The sequence below is a fragment of the Macrobrachium nipponense genome, chromosome 7, assembly GCF_015104395.2.
Source record: "Macrobrachium nipponense isolate FS-2020 chromosome 7, ASM1510439v2, whole genome shotgun sequence".
Lineage (NCBI taxonomy): Eukaryota > Metazoa > Arthropoda > Malacostraca > Decapoda > Palaemonidae > Macrobrachium > Macrobrachium nipponense.
In genome coordinates, this window is record NC_061109.1 from 111,698,991 (window position 1) to 111,720,385 (window position 21,395).

General features: G+C 38.8%; 1 protein-coding gene across 1 annotated transcript in view; it reads left to right on the forward strand.

Moving 5' to 3' along the window:
• Positions 1 to 6,471: 6,471 nt before the first annotated feature.
• LOC135217385 (peptidyl-prolyl cis-trans isomerase sig-7-like) overlaps positions 6,472 to 21,395 on the forward strand; it is a 68,827-nt gene continuing 53,903 nt past the window's right edge. The window contains exon 1 of the mRNA XM_064253228.1: positions 6,472 to 6,656. Within this exon, the coding sequence (XP_064109298.1) occupies positions 6,612 to 6,656 (45 nt within the window). The 5' untranslated portion in view covers positions 6,472 to 6,611. The remainder of the gene's footprint in view (positions 6,657 to 21,395) is intronic.

A 21,395-nucleotide genomic window follows, 5' to 3' on the forward strand; every position in this document is an offset into this window, starting at 1 on the left:
AAAATACCTTATTTTTTTAATGAATATTTTTATGACAGCCATAAAACCGATTTGCCGCTGAGCGATTGCGCCGTTAACCAGGGACTGCCTCTATTTGAGTTGTTTTTATGAAAAATGCAATAAGAATGCAGTTTACATAGTTTTGAATGCACCCAAACCATTAAAAGTAAGGTTTTCTTAGGATTTTTGACGATGTTCCAGCTTATGATGAGTCTCAAGAACGGAATCCCCGTCGTAACACGGGGACTGCCTGTGTGTGTGTGTGTATATATATATATATATATATATATATATATATATATATATATATATATATATATATATATATATATATTATATATTTATATATATATGTGTGTGTGTGTATGTATGTATATGTGTGTGTGTGTGTGTAAATATGCTCTGTTATATGTCTCAAGTATAAAAGGCCCATTAAAACTCTGGTTTAAAGCTAAGGACTATATTTCGGTGGACTGACTCCCACCCTTATCAAGTAGTGAGTGACAGATGTTACATTGGCAAAATATACAGTGGGAGATATGCCCTTAGGTGATGACTGGGGTCACCGCTAAGCCGGTGTTGGTGCTGTTAATTGTCTTAATGTTCTTCATCGTTGCCATAAGGAAGATAATGTCTATATGGTCAGAGTCCCTGGTTTCATTGGAAAGGTTGGTCTTGTTATCTTGTTATTTTATCATAAGATTCTACCAACTGACATTTGTATCAACAACTGCTCTTGGATAAAATTCGGGATGAGTTCCAATCCATGGTATGGTTCATGTTATTTATATGATGGAAAGTTGTCCTTATGTAACTGAGCGCTTATGTTGAGTTAATCTTTCTGAGAGAGATCTTCCTGTGAATCCATAATATGATCTTTAGAAAGTGGTATCTGCTGAACGTTAATCAAGGAATTCCTAAATGTATTTGGATAAGTGAAGATGAAAGGGTAGGGTTGGGTTGGCCTAAGGTTTGTGTGATCTCGTAAATTATTCATGTAAGGGATTATGATTTTGTTTGTGTATTTTTCCTTTTTCTTTTCTGTGGGTTTGTAAAAAAAAAAATGATCTGCTTTATGTATGGCTGCTTCTGTTATATGGTTAGGGTATTTTAACAAGATAAATTGACTTCTGATTGTTTCAAATTCTTTGTTAAGAAAATCTGTGGAACAAATTCTCAGGGCTCTAAGAAATAAGTTACTTGCTATGCCGAGTTTTATCTGAAATGTCATGATAGCTAATGTATGTATGAAAATGAGAATGTCGCTTTCCTGATGATAGTGAATTTGTAGTTGCTATTAGTTGTGATGATTAAGACATCTAAAAAGGGGAAGACAATAACCAAATTCCTGGTTAATGGTGGGGTTACATTCCCAGCTGAGTACTGCTAGCAAAAAATTGCTGATAGCTATGGTAAAAAAGGCATTTCAGTGACGTAACTAGTACCAATAAACTGCGTAAGTGCGTCTTTGCTGCTTAGTGGCGCTGATAAACCACTTACTAACATTGATAAACTGCTTACCAATGCTGAAAATCACTAACTGTTGTTGAAAATCTGGTTAACGACATTGTTAGCCAAGCACCATAAAACCGGAACTCCATTAACCAACGCTGCCAATAAGCGAGGACCGCTTATAATTGCTTATGTACTTTTCTGGTGCAGCTCATATGATCAATTTTACTTAGCACTCAAGTACTTAAACAAACAAATTTTGCATGATGATTAAGACATCTAAAAAGGGGAAGACAATAACCAAATCCCTTGAATGGGCCATAAACATCTGTGGCAACACACACCTCAGCTTGGAATACAGAGAAATTAGTGTCACTTAAGATTTTTTGGGGGTAATGTACTACTACATCTCCCCATCCAAGTATATCTTGTATATATTTTCACAAATATAAAAGAAAAAGAAAAGTAGAATGTTTATAACTCGGTAAAAGGTAATACTACTCCCCATCCCAGTATATAATAAATAATTTACCATAAATATATTGATTGTTGGTGATTTTAGCTCTTAAATATTGTAAGCTGTAATTTTTATTTTACAAAATAAAAGAAAATAAGAATGATTAGAAAGGAAACGACCTACAGCAAGATGAATTCTGTGAATTCTGCCATTATTTTAATAAAATATGTTTGAAAGAAGTCTGTTTCCAGCATATTATCATCATTATTAAATAAAATGCTATCTAAATCCACAGATGAAAATTCTGTGATTTCATCAGAATATCAGAATCTTAAGGGATTATAATGATAAAATTAGAATTATTTTAGAAGCTTTATACTGCAGTATACGTATTTTCATCAGAATCTTAAGGGATTATAATGATAAAATTAAAATTATTTTAGAAGCTTTATACTGCAGTTTATTTTCACTGAAATAAAATTAAAAAAAAAAATTATTTTGTGTAAGGGAGACATGTTGGGATAGAATTTTGAGGGAGAGACTTTTGAGGAGTGTGTGCTGTTATTTTTTATTTTTTAAATTTAAGAGACTGATATAGGATATTCTTAAGGGTTAATTAGCTAACTATTTTTAATTGTTGCCCAATTGTGTTTATATTAAAGTATTAAGGTTTAGCATATATATTAGGTTTTAGCATTGATTCCTAAAATTTTTAGGGGAAAATCTTGCTAATAAAGTTATGCTAAATAATATGTTAGGTAAAGTTTGGCTTTTTCATTAGTTTTTCATTACCATTGTTGTCTTTCTGTTAATTCATTTTTATTTTATATATATAAAAAAAAATTTATCCAGATCTTCCTGAATTCTGGTTCTAGAATCTGAGCCTTTGAGCTTTACCACTTGAAATAATCATAGTTATATAGTATCTAGTGTAGTAATCAGATAAAAGCCTGTGACAGTGATTGTCATCTGAATGATGAAAAAGATTTGTACGTTCCTCATCGGAGACCATAAATCTGACTGTTGTTTTGCCCTGACATCATTATTTTTTCATTTGTACTTATTGTGTTGTATGACTACAGTATACATTACATGCATCAGTAGGTTAAAGAGAAAGAAGCATCATCAGTAAGCTTGATAATAATGTGCCATATTCTTGGGCTTAGTAGTTTCATAGAATTTATTCATCCCTAAAATCAAACAAATACAGTACAGGCAGTCCCTGGTTACCTGGGAGGGGGTGGGGGTCGTTCTCAGCAGGGTGCTAAGCAAAAACCGCCATTAATCGAAACTCGGCCATTTATGGCGCCAGTAACCAGTTAATAGCACCTCTATTAGGTATGTTATGGCGCCAGTAACCGAAACACTGCCCGTTATGGTGCCACAACTTGCTGATTTTATGGCACTTGTCCAGATCACCATTAACCAAGTCCGCTGATAACTGGGGACTGCCTGTATACTGTAGTGTTATACCTGCGAAAGCAGTGTCTTGACTGTAGAATATATCCTTGGTTCTCAAACAACCACTGCAGTTTGTTGGAAGCTGTATGGAAGACCTGATGCAGAAGAGCATGATACTTAGCTACTGGTAATCCACTCCAAGCCAAGAAGGTTCTTTTGAGATTTTCATTTTGCCTGCTTTTAATTTAATCTAATTGGCCCCTTCTGTATACCATGGAACCTCAGATTTTAAACATAATCCATTACAAAAGGCTGTTAAAAAACTAAGGAGTAGTGTAAATTGGATTAATCTGTTCCAAAACCCAAAAAATTATGCATGATAAAGCACTTAAACCCAAAGTTTAAATGAAAATATTGCCTATTTGCAGCTGTATAACACTTACTTCCATAAAACTACTCAAAAGAATAAAAAAAAGTTGAAAAAATGAATTAGAATTTAGCTTTATAGTACCTGTAATAAGGTGAGTTGTTGGCATAAGTGGAAGATGGTGAGGAGGTTAAAGAGGAGTGATTTGGATGTGAAGGGGAGTTACCTTCATAAAAATGAATGCACAGGATGATCAAACGTACAAAAACTACTCTCCTATTTTGTTAAAATTCAGTGATTTTTACCTTAATTGACCAAACAAGGTAATACAAAAATTTTACACTCAAGAAATAAAAAAAAAAACAATAGTTTAACCATAATTGCATTTGGTCTGTTTTTCTTACATTCAGTAATATGAAGGGTAATATTATTGTATCCATACCTGTTAATTCCTAAAAAATAAAATTAACACAAATTTTCAGCTTCATTCTCAGCAAATTTTCATGAGCAAAATGTTTAGACTTCTTTAAGAATAAATTTTAACTTACTATACTATAGTTCTTAATAACAATGAATAACACATCCAAACAGTAGCTATATATATATATATATATATTTATATATATATATATATATATAAATATATATATATATATATTCTATATAATATATATATAATATATATTATATATTATATATGATATATATATAGTATATAAGTAGCTCCTTGACGATGTCTGAATAAAGACGGAAAGCGCTTGGATTCCCTGTCTATCATTTCCCGTGGTATTCGCTTATTATGAAGTCACGTGATCTACTGTGATTTTTTTAAGCATATATATATATATATATATATATATATATATATATTATATATATATATATATATATATATATATATATATATATATATATATATATATATATATATATATATATATGATATATCTATATATATCTATCTATCTATATCTATATATCTATCTATCTATATCTATCTATCTATCTATCTATCTATCATATATATATATATATATATATATATATATGATATATATATATATATATATATATATATTAAAAGATATAAAACATTCAGTGAGATTTTGTCAACATTTTTGGACAGCACTACACTACCAGTCACTTAGTGTTTGCTACTGCCAGTTGTACATGCATTATATTTGTAATGTAGTTTTTTTTATAATTCACATAATTGAGGGAAGTAAAAATATTTATTGAATGAGTAGTGTTACATGTATGAAGTATCATCAGCTGTCTCTTGAAGGGTTTAAAAAAAAAAATCTTGCCTTGGTGTGGATCATCAGTAGGCTAAGCGCCATACTCTTCTGTTTCAGGTCTTTCATAAGCTTCCACTGGACTGTATCAGTTATCCTTGGGGTTGGGATGAAATTTTTTAATATTTCAAATCAAAAGTCAGTGTTTTTTTGTATAATTGTAAATAATATTAGCAATAGTAATTTACATGAAAATTAAACAATCAAACTCACCATGATGGTTTTATTCATGTCAGTTAATATCATTTGCTAATATCTTGAGAGATTCTATTCCAATGATAGTTTTAAAAAATTCATTAGTATAGTCAGTTTAGTTTCACATAACATCTTATTTACTAGTCATATATTAAAGTGAAAAATCACTAGTAACACTTTAATAGCATAAATAAATGGATGACAGCACTACAACAAAATGTTGTAGAAAGGTGTATTACACAGCATGTGTTACTTGCAAGAGTGTGTAATACATCTTGGCACCACTACAGTCATTTTAGTGTTAGTAATTTCATAAATGGAACTCTTCCTTTTTATGGTATACGTATTAATATTACGTACTCTCATGTACCACGAACACATATTTGCTGTTGTTGATTTGTTTATTAATTGTTATTTTTTATTATCTTTCTGTAATTTAATAAACATTCTGGTGTATGAAAGCTTGCCCAACAAGTTCATGGGAGTTTGTGGTCATATTGAATAATAATACTTGCATTTAAATTTCCCATTTGTTGCCAGTTTTCTACATTTTACTTTTTCATTGTAACCCCTATCTTCCATCTTTCAAGTTTTTTCACTGGTATATTTTCATCATCTTCATTGTGTTAGCCTGTCACTTGTCAGATTCTGTAGCTCGAAAGCAGTCTTCTTTTCAAGTACAGTAATACATATGGGGATTTATGATTGTTCCGTGTAATAAATACTCAAAGGCTCGTGGTTGTCATTTTTCATTTTAAAATTGACATGGTTTTTTGTTAGTTAAAATTTTCCTTTGGTTTAAGGACAGTTAAATTTTCATTTCTTAGTGCCATCATCAGGGATAAAGTGTGAGTGGTAGTTATTCCCCAACTTAGTTGCATATGTGACACCTGGTTCATTGTATGTTTGTTAATATAGTGTAACCTTATTGTTTTTCTCTACTACATTTTTTTCTTAGCTTTGAAAGATAATTTTGTTTGTAATAAAGCAGTACTATTTCACCATTTTGTACTGCCATATTAATTTTAGTTGTCAATCCACTCTATTGAAAGGAAGCTTATTAGTAATTAGTAAATGAGGGTGATACTGTATCCCATTTTGATGAACTTTTCATGTTTAAATCTTATTTGGGCAGGCTTTCAAGCTAAATCTTATTTGATCAGGCTTTCAAGCTAGAAAAGAAGCCTAAATAAAATAAAAAATTTATGGAAACAATTTTTCTAAGAGGAGTATGCATCCCTTTGAAATTTATTCTATGTTAGTTTGATTGTTGAAAAACTTAGGTTTATGTTGAAGTAATTATTATTGCAAATACTGTACAGTTTCTTTACTTTCAGGAAATCTACACTTTGAAGTTTGGGGTGCTTCCTGTACAGATGGAAAAAGGAGGGAAGACCTTCCAGACTATGAGGAATATCAAGACTGGATAAAAAAAAAACGTGATATGGCATATGAGGAACGACAAAGAGAATTTGAAGAAAGACGAAATGTATGTATGGCACTGTATATTTTGTTGTGTAATTTTTTTCAAGGAAAAGTTCTCACATTTTTGTTCTTGGATTTTTTATTTATATGATTAGTAGAACTATTGACCATATATAGAGATATGGTATAAAGCTGTGGTTCTCATGTAGTCTTCAAATTAATCATGACTATAAGAGTTGCATGGTTCTCATGAAGTCCTCAAATTAATCAATGCTTCAGGAGTTACAATACAGATATGTTACAAAGCTGTGGTTCTATGAAGTCTGACCTAAGAGTCAACGAAATTCTAAGTTTTATCAATGTTTGTAAATTTTGTAGAACCAGCATACAATTGATTATCAGCAAAATTTAAAAAAAGAATTTAGGTAGTATGTATGCACTTTCAAGTTTGTAAAGGACTTTTAGGTAGCTAAACAAAATATGTCAGTGAAAGAAGGTTTAATGAGTTTTGGGTAGCACTGATTGTCAAAGTTCACAAATAAACATTTTTAAATAAGTAACTTACCAAGTAGTAATTACATAGCTATTAGTTTCATTTATTTGCAGCAGTTTAGATTCAAATTTCTCAGTAACGACACCGATAGTGTTGCATGTAGGTGACACCCGTCTCGCCCCCTAACCAGACAATACTCATTCCATTTCTGTGACTCCTGGTGATAACATCAGATGTTGGCAACAGTTAATTTTTTGCTAGTTGCTACCAGACTTTGGTATCCAAACTGAAAGTTTAGTAGCTTCAGCCAAAAGCTGCAAGATGAGTTTTTCCTTGTTTTTTATTTCTTAATGGAGCATTACATAAATTGCAGTTAATTGATTAACTACCCTTTACCAAGTAGCAGACTATAATGCAAACCAGTGGTTCCCAAACCATTTCTGGTCGTTATGTACATTTCATACAGGATATTTGTCCGTGGCCCACCAACAAGGATAATCCATAACTACAGTGACCATCTAAACTCCTTTGATTTTATACATACATATCCTCAGATTATGGCCCCCTGCATTCTGCTACATGGCCCCTAGTTTAGGAACCACTGATGTAAACTGGGGTTGTTGAGCCGATATTTACATTTGCTACGGACCTGATATTGTTTGATATGTACCGTTTTAGTAGCGAACTTACAGTCTTTTGCTTAATGCATCTTTACAGCAGGTAACGTTAAGTGTTGCCGAGTTGATAGACAATTAGCATATTAACCCTTAAACGAGGAAGTGGTATTTTAAAAATCGTCTCCCGTATGCCGGCGGCGTTCGCGAGTGAGCACCGAAGCGAAAAAAATGTTTTTTTCAAAAAATCACAGCACGCTTAGTTTTCAAGATTAAGAGTAACAGTTCATTTTTGGCTCCTTTTTTTTGTCATTGCCTGAAGTTTAGTATGCAACCATCAAAAATGAAAAAAAAGTATCATTATCATATATAAATATTGGGATATATGACCGCGCGAAAAAAATTTCATATGTAATTGTATACAAATCGCGCTGTGAGCAAAACGGTTAAAGTTAGTTCATTTTTTTTGTATTGCACACTAAATTGCGACCATTTTGGTATACTATAACACATTGTAAAACTATCAAGACAACACAGAGAAAATATTATCAAAAATGCTGCATGAATTCGTAATGTGCGGACGTAAAAAAAAAGCAGTTTTCAAAAATTCACCATAAATCGAAATATTGTGCTAGAGACTTCCCGTTTGTTGCAAAATGAAGGTAATTGATTGAATATTACTAGACTGTAAGTGTTGTAGCTTACAATTGCCGTTTTCAACCATTTTGTCGAGTTAAAGTTAACCGAAGACAGAATTTTTTCTATTTATCGTTATTTATATGGAAAATATTTCAACTGATAAAAGCTACAACCATGGGTTGTTTTTTGTTGTATTCTACATGAAATTGTGCACATTTTCATATATAAAAATTTATGTAACGGCTAATTTAAAATGGTGCAAACATTACGATAATCGGACAAAAAATTTTTGATTTTTTCGGAAGAGTTACCGCTCGAGCGTAAGGAAAAAGTTTATTTCATAAATTCACCATAAATCGAAATATTGTGATAGAGACTTCCAATTTGTTCCAAAATAAAGGTAAATATTGAATATTACTAGAATGTAATAGTTTTAGCTTACAATTGCGTTTTTTGACCATTTCGGTCGAGTCAGGGTTAACCGAAGGTTGAAATTTTTGCACTTATCGTTATTTATATGAAAGTATTTCAAAACTGATAAAAGATACAACCATGGGTTGTTTTGGTTGTATTCTACATGAAATTGCACACATTTTCATATATAAAACTTATGTAACGGCTAATTTAAAATGGTGCAAACATTAAAAAAATCTGACAACAAAAATTCTGAATTTTTCGGAAGAGTTACAGCGCGGACGCAAGGAAAATATTTTTTTCCATAAATTCACTATAAATCAAAATATTGTGCATGAGACTTCCAATTTGTTGCAAAATTAAGGTATATGATTGAATATTACTAGAAAATAAGAGTTTTAGCTTACAAATTGCATTTTTCGACCATTTCGGTAGAGTCAAAGTTGACCGAAGGTTGATATTTTGGCACTTATTGTTATTTATATTAAAATATTTCAAAACTGATAAAAGCTACAACCATGAGTTTTTTTTGTGGTATTCTACATGAAATTGCACACATTTTCATATATAATACTCCATGTAATGGCTAATATAAAATGTTGCAAAAATTGTCAGTGACAAAATAATTTCTGAGATGTGTCGCTGATGCTTTGAAGTGCGAGAAGAAAGAAATTCGTGCTTGCGCGCCTGGGTAACGATTGTAAACAAAACTAACGCCTTGATCCGTGAGCTCCCAGCATCCCCTAAGGCGTGTGATTCAAAAGTTTTCGCCTAGTAGGCCTATAACTATTTTTCCATGAATTTTTTAAAAACTTTTTATCGACGTACGATACGTCCAATCGGCACCCATCAGACAATTTATGTCGATGTTTAATACGTCCAATCGGCGTTAAAGGGTTAATGTAAACATTGCATTTGCTATCGTCTTTATCGAGTAGCATAATAATTTAGAATTGTTCATACGCAAACAAACCCTCGGTCTTAACAATAGGATAATTTCTAGCGCCTAGCTGGATCCGGTAAAAAAGCAGATGAAAGCAAGGAATCTTGTGGTATCTGGCAACGCATGCGTAGATTGGGTGAAGAGTGGTCAAACACCGATCATCTACTTAAGTCTTTTCTTTACCACCTGGACGAGAGTTGGGTTTTATGGCTTCTTCTGCTCCTTCTCGACATCAGCGTTGGTGCCCCGGAATTCCTTGATTCCTGTGTTCTCGTTTTTTGGCTTCGTCAGCGACGGACCCTCACATCAGTTGCAGTAGGTGTCGTTCCAATTTTTGTACGATTACGAATCCTTGTACGGAATGCCGGGCATGGCCTTTGGAGCATTGGAGGAAGTTTTATGGTAAGAGGGAACATCGGAGAGCCTCCACTCTTCCTTCTTGGGAGGGCTTTGCTCCTATTCCCAATGTTTCGTCTTATGCAGTAGTCAACCCCCATTGTAGCGTTGTCCCTGCACCTTCCTTTTCTTCCATTGATTCGTCGATGGAAGAATCGGGAGGTCGCCAGGGTATTTTTTGTAATGTAGCCCCCTCTTCCTCGAGAGCTTATTTGATTCCCAAGAAGGGTGAGGTTTTTTCATCCTTCTCTTCTCTTCCAGAGTCGGAGGCGTCCAAAATGGTGGCGATTTGGAAGACGCTTGGGCTAGGGGGTACCCCTTCCTTGGAGGGGTTGCTAGCGCATTTTGTGGAGGCTCGCACCACCCCTCCCCAGTCCAGCCAGGCCATCCCCCCTCCTCCCGGCCTCGTCTCCACGGGTGGGAGCAGTCGTCCCTCTTGTATTGCTCCGCCGGCGTCTGCCGCCGCCTTGTCTCAGAGTGATGCTGCGTCATCAGCCCTGTTGTTGTCGTCACGGGGCCCATCTTTGTGTATTCTTCTGCCAGTGGCATCTCTTTCCCCCTCACTCAGAGGGGAAGTCGTGACGTCACCACCGCTTGTAACGTCACTCTCATCGATGAGATATCTCCCAGTCGCCTCCTCCAATCTGCCTCTCTTAGCCGTGACATGATCTCTGCCGCCCAGTTCGAATCATCTCCCTTCCTTGTCTTCGAAGCCTTCTCTGGCACATCAGTCCAAGATCATATGTCAGGCAGTTCTTAAGAGACTGGACTCTGTTTTAGATGCGAAGTTGGCTGCCTTATCGGTTGGGGGGACTGGCAGGAAACGCACTGCTTCGTCCCCGCCTTCCGAGAAGAGTGCGCATAAGAAGCTAGTGCTGTCTTCCTCTCCCTCTTCCCCCTCTACGCCTCGTAGGCATCTTCAGCGTTGGAAGGCTGAGGGCTTTGCCCTTCCTTCGCCGCTGAGAGAGGAACAGCACGGACATATTCCCGAGAGAGCTGTGGTTTCGGGCAGTGTTAGTGATGTGTGTTCTGCAGGGGTTGCTTCGCCGCCGAATCTCGTACGTGCTACCACCCCACCCCCCTTCCGTCCTTGCACATCGCGAGCGTGTTGCAACTTCCCCCGTCCATGCACGTGATGGTAGTGCTCCTTCTTCTCCCAGGCCTATTATTCGCCGTAAAGATCTGAAGGCGCCTGTCAAGAGGTCGAAGGTAGTGAGCACGGAGGTGGTGCAGCCAGAGTGTTTGCTTGCTTCCAAGTCTTCCACTATTAGGGATTCTCAGTCAATCTCAAGTGCTTGAGGGATTCACCGTCAATCTCGAGTGCTTGAGTTTCCCCCCCATCTCACGTACGCACGGCCGCCACGCCCGTGTCTGTTCATGGACGTCTGGAGTCACCTGTTGAGGTAAGTGATGTGCCTGGTGTTACAGTGGGTCCGTCTTGGAGGCTGACGCTTGGACCCAGCCCAGATAGGCTAGTAGGGGTTTCAGACTGTTTGCCTACTAACCCTTCTGTGAAATTTGGTGAAGAAAATGCGTTAGAAGAGCCTACACATCCTTCTCGTCGTCGGTCCCCGGTGCCAGAGCAGGAAGAGGGGGACACGCAGGAGTTTCTGTCTTCCTTTTTGGAGGTTGTTGATCTCATTCATGGGTTCAACAATTTGGAAAGTAGGACTCAGGCTCGGTCATCTTACTCTCCTTGCTTGGAAGCCTTGGTGGGAGCTTCTCAGGACTCCAAATCATCTCTCCAGCTGCCGTTGTCAGGGCACGTTCAGTCGGTCTTGGAGAAGGTTAACACCTCTATTTCTGACCGGGACGGTTCACTTCGCTCTAGAGGTTCTACCAAACTACTACCCCCACCTCTCACAAGACATAGGAAGTACGTACTATGCTACAAGCTCTGAGTTTTTGTTGTCACACCACCTTAACCCAGACGTCATTCGCCTGAAGCCGGGTTTGACTTTGGAACAGGTGAGGTCAGTGGCTTCGTCCTTTTCTCCTCAAGATGCCTTGGCTTTGGAATCTACAGTGGCCTCCATGTTGCAGACGATTATTTGGCTGGACCTCTTGTCTGTGGTGATTGCCAAGATAGCTTCTGACAGGTCCCCTGATGGGTTGGTGAGTGCCGCCTCGCTTGCCAGTCTTTTGCAGTCCGGGGGCAAGGCATTTTCTTATTTGGCTCACCTCAATGCCAATTTATGGTTAGGAGAAGTCGCTCGACACCGAGTCTTTGCTGGCCTTGAGGAACGGTGATCTGTTGGAGTCGCAATTTTTGTTTCCACAGACAGAACTTGAAAATAGGATAGACCGACGTCGGGCCGACACCAAGGACAGACTGGTGCACCAAGCCATGTCTAAATCAGAGTCCCGCCCTCGGAGACGTCTGGCCCCCCTCCACCCCCCGTCCAGCAGCAATCGAGGAGATCGTCGCCTGGTAGGTCATAGAGGACCTCGAGTTTGGCAGGGCCTTCCCGTTCTACACAGCCCAAGTCTCAGGATCAGCGCCCCTTTCGCGCTCGTTCCTTTAAACCAAGAAGAGGCCCCAGAGGCAGAGGTCAAGGGGGCCGTCGGTAGGTTAGGCCCCTATCCCTCTCCTGCGCCACGGGTGGGGGGTTGCCTGGCTGCCCATTGGGCCAAGTGGCAGGGTTACGGGGCAGAGAAGTGGGTGGTAGATGTCCTTCGGGTGGGATACCTTTTGCCATTCGACTTCTCTTCTCCTCTGTTGGACAAGCCGCAGCTCAGGAAGACTTAATCCCCAGATTCTCTGAAGTTCTTGGCTCTTCAGGAGGAAGTTCAGAAAATGCTGGACAAGGATGTGATAGCGGTAGTGCATCCGACCCCGGGGTTTTACAGTCACATCTTCTTGGTGCCCAAGGTGTCGGGAGGATGGAGGCCTGTGATCGACTTATCCACCTTGAATCGCTTCATCAGGAAGACACGGTTCTAGATGGAGACCCCACGCTCGGTGTTGGCAGCCGTGAGGGAAGGCGACTTCATGCTGTCGATAGAGTTGAAGGACGCATACTTTCAAATCCCTGTGGGATACTTCCAAATCCCTGTTCATCCCACGTCCAGGAAGTTCCTTCGCTTCTCTCTGGCAGACAAGATTTCCAAGTTCAGTCTTGTGCTTCGGGTTGACGACAGCCCCTCAAGTGTTCACAAGGGTCTTCTCTCGTGTCAAGTTGGGCCCATGCTCAGGGGATCCGTTTGCTGAGGTACCTAAACGATTGGTTGGTCTTGGCAGTTTTCAGGGAGAAGCTGCTGTAAGATAGGGATCGTCGTCTTCAGTTCTGCCTGGATCTGGGCATATTAGTCAACCAGGAAAAGTTGAACCTCGTACCCACTCAAAGGATTCTCTACCTGGGCATGGTCATCGATACGACAGTGGCAAGAGTTTTCCCGTTGGATCAAAGATTGGAGAAGTTGCAGGCTGTGGCGTGCAACTTCCTTTCAAAGTCGCATCAGTCAGCTCATCAGTGGCAGGTTCTTCTGGGAGTGCTATCTTCCCTGGAGAAGCTGGTCCCTCATGGGCGTCTTCATCTTCGGTTTCTGCAATGGAGACTGGGGGAATTCTGGTCTCCGGCGGGGGACTATCCCCTGTTTTTGGTCCCACTGTCTTTGAAAGTGAGAGAAGACCTTTGTGGGTTGTTGAACAACCAGAATCTATTGAAGGGCGTCCCTCTGCGTTCTCTCCCTCCAGACTTCCTTCTGTTCTCGGACGCCTTCCTCGCAGGTTGGGGCGCGCACTTAGGCGGCCTCATCGCTTCAGGCGTTTGGGGTTTAGAGGACACGCAGCAGCATATCAACGTCTTGGGGTTGAAGGCAGCTTTCCTGGGTCTGAAGAGGAGTTTTGGGGAATGGTAGAGGGTCACACTGTTGTTCTCATGTCGGACAACACCATGGTGGTAGCCTACGTGAACAAACAGGGAGGCCTAGTTTCTCACCAACTTCATGCCTTGACTGTCGAGCTTCACCAGTGGGCATTCAGCAATTCACTAGAGCTCTCAACCAGGTATGTCCCAGGGAAACGGAACGTGGTCACAGACAAACTCAGTCGCTGGGATCAGATCTTAGGCACAGAGTGGTCCCTTCAGCGGACAGGCTTTTCCAGATTTTGGGGGAAACCTTTTCGCGACACGTTACAACAGGAAGCTGGAGGTGTTATGTTCAGTGGTCCCAGATCCCTTGGCATTGGCAGAAGACCTCAGGTTTGTAGCTATGAAAAATACAAATTGTCTTAGAAAATTTGTCATTTTGCATTTGTTCCCAAACTGATTATGGTGTTCAGTTTTATATCTACAAGGCTCCTCTTGCAGGAGGACGGTCTTAGCTGTGACCCATACATGAGTGTCGCATTAGCAGTGTCCACTCTGAGCTTGGATCAGCACAGGAACCAAGAGAGCACCCGCTAGGAGTAGAGTGCCCAGTGGCAGCCAAGCACCCAGTGCTCAATATAGTATAAGCCACACAGATTCTGTGTACAGCATGAATTGTTTACCTGTGGTACATGGGTGCCAAGCACCAGAAAATACTCAACTCCAGCTCCTGGTTCTTTTCTCTCCTGTTACTAGTCCCTCACTTCCTTCCTGTATCATTGCCAGTTTGTGTGAAGTGTTTTGCAGTGGAAGAAGTGGCTATTAGTCTCTCGATTCTTTTAGACAGAAGGTCCCTTTCAGACTCCTTTTAGACAGAAGGTCCCTTTCAGACTCCGAGTGCCTCAGTGGCATGGTTGGTATGGTATTGGCGTCCCACCTCGGTGGTCGCGGGTTTGATTCTCGGCCATTCCATTGAGGAGCGAGAGATGTGTATTTCTGATGATAGAAGTTCACTCTCGACATGGTTCGGAAGTCATGTAAAGCCGTTGGTCCTATTGCTGAATAACCACCAGTTCCATGCAAAATAAAAGCACCGTACAAACAAACAAACAAACCTTTCAGACTCCCCTTAGCCTGGGAGGAGGCAAACTGAAAGTCCAAGGGAGGTCAAGGGGTTTAGACACGAGTAGTCGCTCCAGTCGAACTGTTGCTTGTCCCATGTATTGACAGACAGCCACTGGAAAGGCGTCTTACTGGATGTGTGGTGAAGGATGTATCTATCTCCCAACCCAGCCCCTGTCAGACCCCCTAAACCTGGGAGGAGGCATACTGTTGGTGTAAGGGGGTCAATAGGGGTTTGCCCCTAGATAGTCAAACCTGTTGCCTGCAGGGTTTGACGGACAACCATTGAAAAGGAATCCATAAAGTGTGCTTGCCCAGACTTCCAATGTTGTGGATTTATCTCAGCTATTGGAAAGGCGTATTTCCCAGTTTTGGTGGACTAGTAGATGTCGCCAATTGGCGCCATGTTCCGAGCTCCCAAGTGCAGAGCGCTGATAACTTCCAGGTTTGCAAGGTTCAGTTATAAGCACTTCCACCTGTCCGTCTGGCAATATGTTTCAGGCTCCTAGCGTCAACCTACGCGTGTCCAGCGACAGTTCCTCCTATGGTTTGACACCTCAAATTTGATGATCCCGCTGTTATCCTGTCTGATGCGCCATTTCCCATATAACAAGGTCCAAGTCTACCTCCAGGCAAGACATCTGAGCTAGAGTTGTTAAATTGATGATGGAAGCTCCCTCCTTTGTTTTTTTTCTAGTCACCCAAGGTTCAGTCAAGGTTGGAACTTGGATTTTGTTTAAATGAGCTAGACAGGTATCGTTTGTCTGCCCGCACTCTTGGGCCTAATCTTATCTAGTTCTTCTTGTCTTAATTGTTGGAAGACCTTATCTTTGGGATTAATAGCAAGAGCACTAGCTAAAGCAGTCCTGTCCTCTCCTTTTTCAGTTGTATCTCAGGATTTGGAATTTTTTCTGTCTGCCAAAAATCACAGTTTTCAGCCGTTCTTAGTTGTGCCTTATGTCTCATGTACATACCTGAGACACTAGCTCTACAAGTTGAACGCATTCCAAGTTGGAATGTACTACCAAGCAACTGAGCCTACAGAGTTGAGTGAAGGGCAGAGTACTGCCTTCTTGCAGAGATATTGTTCTTCTCGGTATTATTTCTCCTCTGTCCAGGGTTAACTGCTAATTTGAACCTTTCTGTCTGGCCATCACAAACCTAAAGTCTTGGGTGGCTTTATATTCTTACTTATGGTGCCTGTTTCATGCTCTGCACACACCATTGTGAGAATCGTTAGACAAGATTTGTCTCAGACTCATATTCACCTTTCTTTTTACCCCACAGTACAACAGAAGTCTGTAAGCCTTCTGCTCCGTCACAATTTACCCGTGGGCCACTGCAATAATTCAGAATTATTTTTCAGATAACTGCAGTTCAGGCAGTCCCCGGCTTACGACAGGGGTTCCGTTCTTGAGACGCGCATAAGATGAAAATTGTTGAAAGCTAGAAAATCGTCAAAAATCCTAAGAAAACATTTTTAATGCTTTAGATGTATTAAAAACTTTGTAAACTGCACTTTTATTGTATTTTTCATCAATCCGCCAGATTGACATCGTCAGCATTGTAACCCTGGAACATGTCGTAAACCTAGAAAGAATTTCTGATGAATATAATTGAAAAGCATTATAACCTTGGAATGTCGTAAGCCAAACCCGTCGTAAGCCAGGGACTGCCTGTAGTTTGTCTTCTATATACATTTTTTCTAATTCGTAAAGTGTTCAACTAATAATTGTTCACCCTGAACTGGAATGAATGTCGGAAGACTTCATGTGTTGCTCTGCTTTCTGGGTGAAGAGTTCCTCCCTGAACCAACCTTCGCAGTGACTTGAAGCAGTTCATCAGGCAGTACAATCCTTGTGTTTACATGGCTAAAGACTTCCAGCAGTATTTGCAAGCCAGACTTTCTCACCAGACAGCCATGAAATAGCTGAAATTCTCTTTCAGTCCTTTGTAACATTGCAGGGATTACAACGGTCTTCACTGGTTGGTGTCATTGACAGGACTTTTTAATATATTAACGGCACACAAGCCCTTACGAGAGTCATTAGACAGAGTTGTTTTTCAAGCCAACGTCTCTTGTCTGTCTGATATCGATGAAGAGGACAGACGATTTGCATGGGTCATGGTCAACGGTTGCCCTTCAAAGTGTGGATATCATGTTGCCACCCCGTCCCAGGTGTTGAATCATTTGGCATCTGTTGACGGGTTCAATTCCTTGAGTAAATAAAGTAGATCCTTGGACCTCGATGGTAATTCATTCCAGAAGAAGCGACAAGATGCGATTTTGTCGAGATCTAAATTAATTTTTCCCTTAAGAAATAACTGAAAATGGATTAATCGGTTCTTGACCACTAGTTTACCCTAACCTTGCCTTTTTTTTTTTTTTTTTTTTTTTTTTTTTGTTTTTTTTTTTTTTTTTTTTTTTTTTTTTTTTACTCAAAACAGTTTTTTTTTTTTTTTTTTACCCATAAATACACATATTACAATGAATTAAGTTCAGTGTTAAATAATATACCATTCAATGCACTTTTTTCATTTTTGAATATATAATGTAGTAAAATAACTGCCCTACGTACCCTCAATTCGGTCATAATACGATGGTTGGCTGACTGCCATAGGCTAGGCTAGGCTAGGTACTTAATATGTACTGTAATTGGTAGGCATAATTATTTTTGCTAATAAGGAAAACATTGAATGCCAAGCCTAATTGTCAGCAAATTAATAAAATACTAAAAATAAGGCGAAATATTTCGGTTTATCATAAACTTAAGAAAAATTCCCTGAGTTACGTCGCCAGCTAGTGGCCGTGAGCAGACGTAAACAAATAATACAGTCTACTGGATACTGTATACAAAATCACTTAAGAATATCTTTCAATGTGTGTTATGATATTAAAATTGTTTCCTCTCAAATTATCCTTGTAAAATAGGGACACTTTTCATAGCCGCTGTATGCTTATTGTGTGACATCAGACATCATTATCGGCAGAGTAATACCCATTAAAAGTAGATCCTCATAAATGTATACCTTTAAAATTGGAAAGAATCCTGATATTAAGGATAACTGGCGAACTGTCGATATCACAAAACCCTTTAATTTGATTATGAAATGCTACCAAGAAAATATTGCCACTTAGTGAACAACAAGGCTTGAAGTCAAAAACACGACTGTAAATTACGAATAATGACTAATGAGCAGACTGCAAAATGTTTTGGCGGGCACTAGCATTGCCTGAAAAAAAAAAAAAAAACACATGTAGCACTTTATTTAATATATTACGTTTGTAAATAATGTAGCTGCAATTCTTAAACCCAGCTTTTTCTTTTGTAAATTAAGTTCCATTCATCATCTTAAGACAGTGATCATATCGGTAAAATGAAATCAGCTGACATTTTAAGAATGTAAACAAAACCAGAATGGACATGTCAGATCGCTCTGTTTGTAATATAATTCGATAATATGGTAATAATACATGCAATATGATTAGATACAGTAAAACAAGGGTTTTATTAAAATCAACATTATCCTCAATACACAAACTGCAAAATGCTTTGGCGGGCACTAGCATTGCCTGAAAAAAAAAAAAAAACACATGTAGCACTTTATTTAATATATTAGTTTGTAAATAATGTAGCTGCAATTCTTAAACCCAGCTTTTTTTCTTTTTTTGTAAATTAAAGTTTCCATTCATCATCTTAAGACAGTGATCATATCGGTAAAATGAAATCAGCTGACATTTTAAGAATGTAAACAAAACCAGAATGGACATGTCAGATCGCTCTGTTTGTAATATAATTCGATAATATGGTAATAATACATGCAATATGATTAGATACAGTAAAACAAGGGTTTTATTAAAATCAACATTATCCTCAATACACAAATATCAATTTTTGCTAATGGATATGCGTAGGTGTAACAACCCAACCTAATGACTAGATGGGGATTGTACCCTTCCCCTCCAGCGATCTCTCTCTCTCTCTCTCTCTCCTCCTCTTCTCCTTCCTCCCTCGCTTCTTCTCTCCGCTCTCTCTACTCTCTCTTCCTCTCTCCTCTCCATCTTCTCATCTCGATCTTTCTCTTCTCGATCCGTCCTCTCCTCATTCGATCCATCCTCTCTCTCTCTCTCTCTCTCTCTCTCTCTCTCAAATATGGATGAAGTGATTGTAATCCTGTAGTACAGATGAAAGCAACAAAATCGATAAACGGCTGATTGCCGATGTCATTTGCCGTCACTATAAAAAGAAGAAGAAAAGTGCAGGCGAAATTGATGTTCAAAACTAGAGAAATCACACTCAACGCTTATAAATCAAGTATTGTGCCACTTTTAAACCCAACTTTGTTAATTTACAAGAAAGTATTTAAATTACATATCTTCCACCACCAGCCAAGTGTAATGGCAATGAAGACATCAATAGCTCAATAAGCCGAGATTTTGAGAATGCAAACAATATTGAATGCAAGTGGCATACGATGGCAATGCTTATGTTTGGTAAAATATGTTTAACTTTTTCAAATTATCATTTTCTCCAGAAAATATTTGTTTAGGCTTATATGTAGACCTTTTTGGTTTTTAGAATTACAGGTAGAGATCCTACTCTTGTAATATAACAAAGTGAGAACTCGCTCATCTAATTATGGTAATTATCCACGGTAATTGCTGCAATTAGTTGTTTTGTTTACAGTATCAAAAGTTGTATCACTAGTGGTTCACTTGAATAACCTATGGATTTTACCAAGGTTACAAATGTTTTATTTACAGTGTCGATTGTTTGTCAGTAGTTGTGACTGTAGCCAACTATTGATACAACGGTTAGCCTATCATTAAATATCTCACAGCATTTTAAGGTTGTCACAGAATGCCTCTTACATTATGAATTTCAATAATCTTATTTTGTGGTTCTTTCTGTTTACCTTACCAAATGAGCATGGGAACAACACCTATTAGCGGCGACTGACTTAACCACTTTTGTTTACAAAAATCATAAGATTCCATGGGTTGGTTTCCAGATTTTCGGTTGAGCTCAGATGCAACATTTACTCAAAATTTTCCGTTGTAATCTGAGGATTTAGAGTTCTAATATGTTTGAGGTCCAGGTTTCTACTGTACTTTGTTTTCATACTTTGTCCCATTCGTGTGTTGCTGTACCTGACAGAGACTCGACACCCTTGACTGATTGTCGATATACTTCTCTACGACCGACTTGCCAAGGGAGAAGTGTCTAAGGATACGTCTTTCTCCTGCTCTTGCGAGATCACAAGTAACTTCTCTGCAAGAAAGATGCTAGTGACTAGCCTCTCCTCCTCTTCCCTCCTCTTCCCTCTACTTCTCTTCCTTCATGTTGGGAATAGGACTCAAACCTACACTTGCTGGTCTGGTGCTTGATGCAGTAAGCCTATTTCTCTTATTAGAATCATAGAAGCAATCCTGCTCCTTCCTCTAGCAAGGGAAGGAAGGAAACTTGGGCGCTTTGCCCTACTGCCTCTGACTCTGACTATTCTTCCCAGCCTTTTTCGTATGAGTCACAGTTTCTCACTCATTTTGAAAATACCCAGAAGTCTGACTCATGATCTCACAGTTCTTATACTCTAATCAATTTGTCAGAGGCAGGGCACTCCTTGCTGTTTTGACGAGGAGTAGCCAAGGTGCGCTGAACTCCAGTCAGATTCCTCCCTCCAATAAGTGAGTCCTATTGTAAAGGACCAAGGGTTGTATATTGTATAGGAGCAAATCACAATTTTTGAAAATATATTGCATTTTTCCTAACTACAAACCTGAGTTCCTTTACACTAATGCCCACCTCATGCCACCCCTCACTCTGAAACCTGGGCCGAAAGGCAAAGTGGAATGTTTACATCCAGTCAGACGGGTCTTCCTGCACACCAGACGGTAGTTACTGCCTATAACCATCTTGTTCAAGAGTTTTAATGGCCATGTTCCAGCTTTGCCGTAAGCATGTTTTCATTGTAAAGGACCTCAGGTTGGTATAGTTAGGAAAAATACAATTTACCTATAAAAATTTTTATTTTATCATATCTATGTGGAAATTGGTAGTTGTGGTAGTAAATGATCATATTCAAGGCAATAAGAATAGTGACAAAGATCAAATTTTCAACCACCTTGTAGGGAAATGAAAAAACTGAGATTGATATACAGGCAGTCCCCGGGTTACGACGGGGGTTTCCGTTCTTGAGACGCGTCGTAAGCCGGAACGACGCTTGGAAATATGTCTTAAACTAATAAAAAGTTATAAAAACCTTACTTGTAATCCTTTGGTCACACTACATGTCGTTTCCTGTAGTTTTATGTACAACCTGGAGTTATTTTCATAAAAGAATGCTGGTTCTTGAAGGTAAAAACTATTGT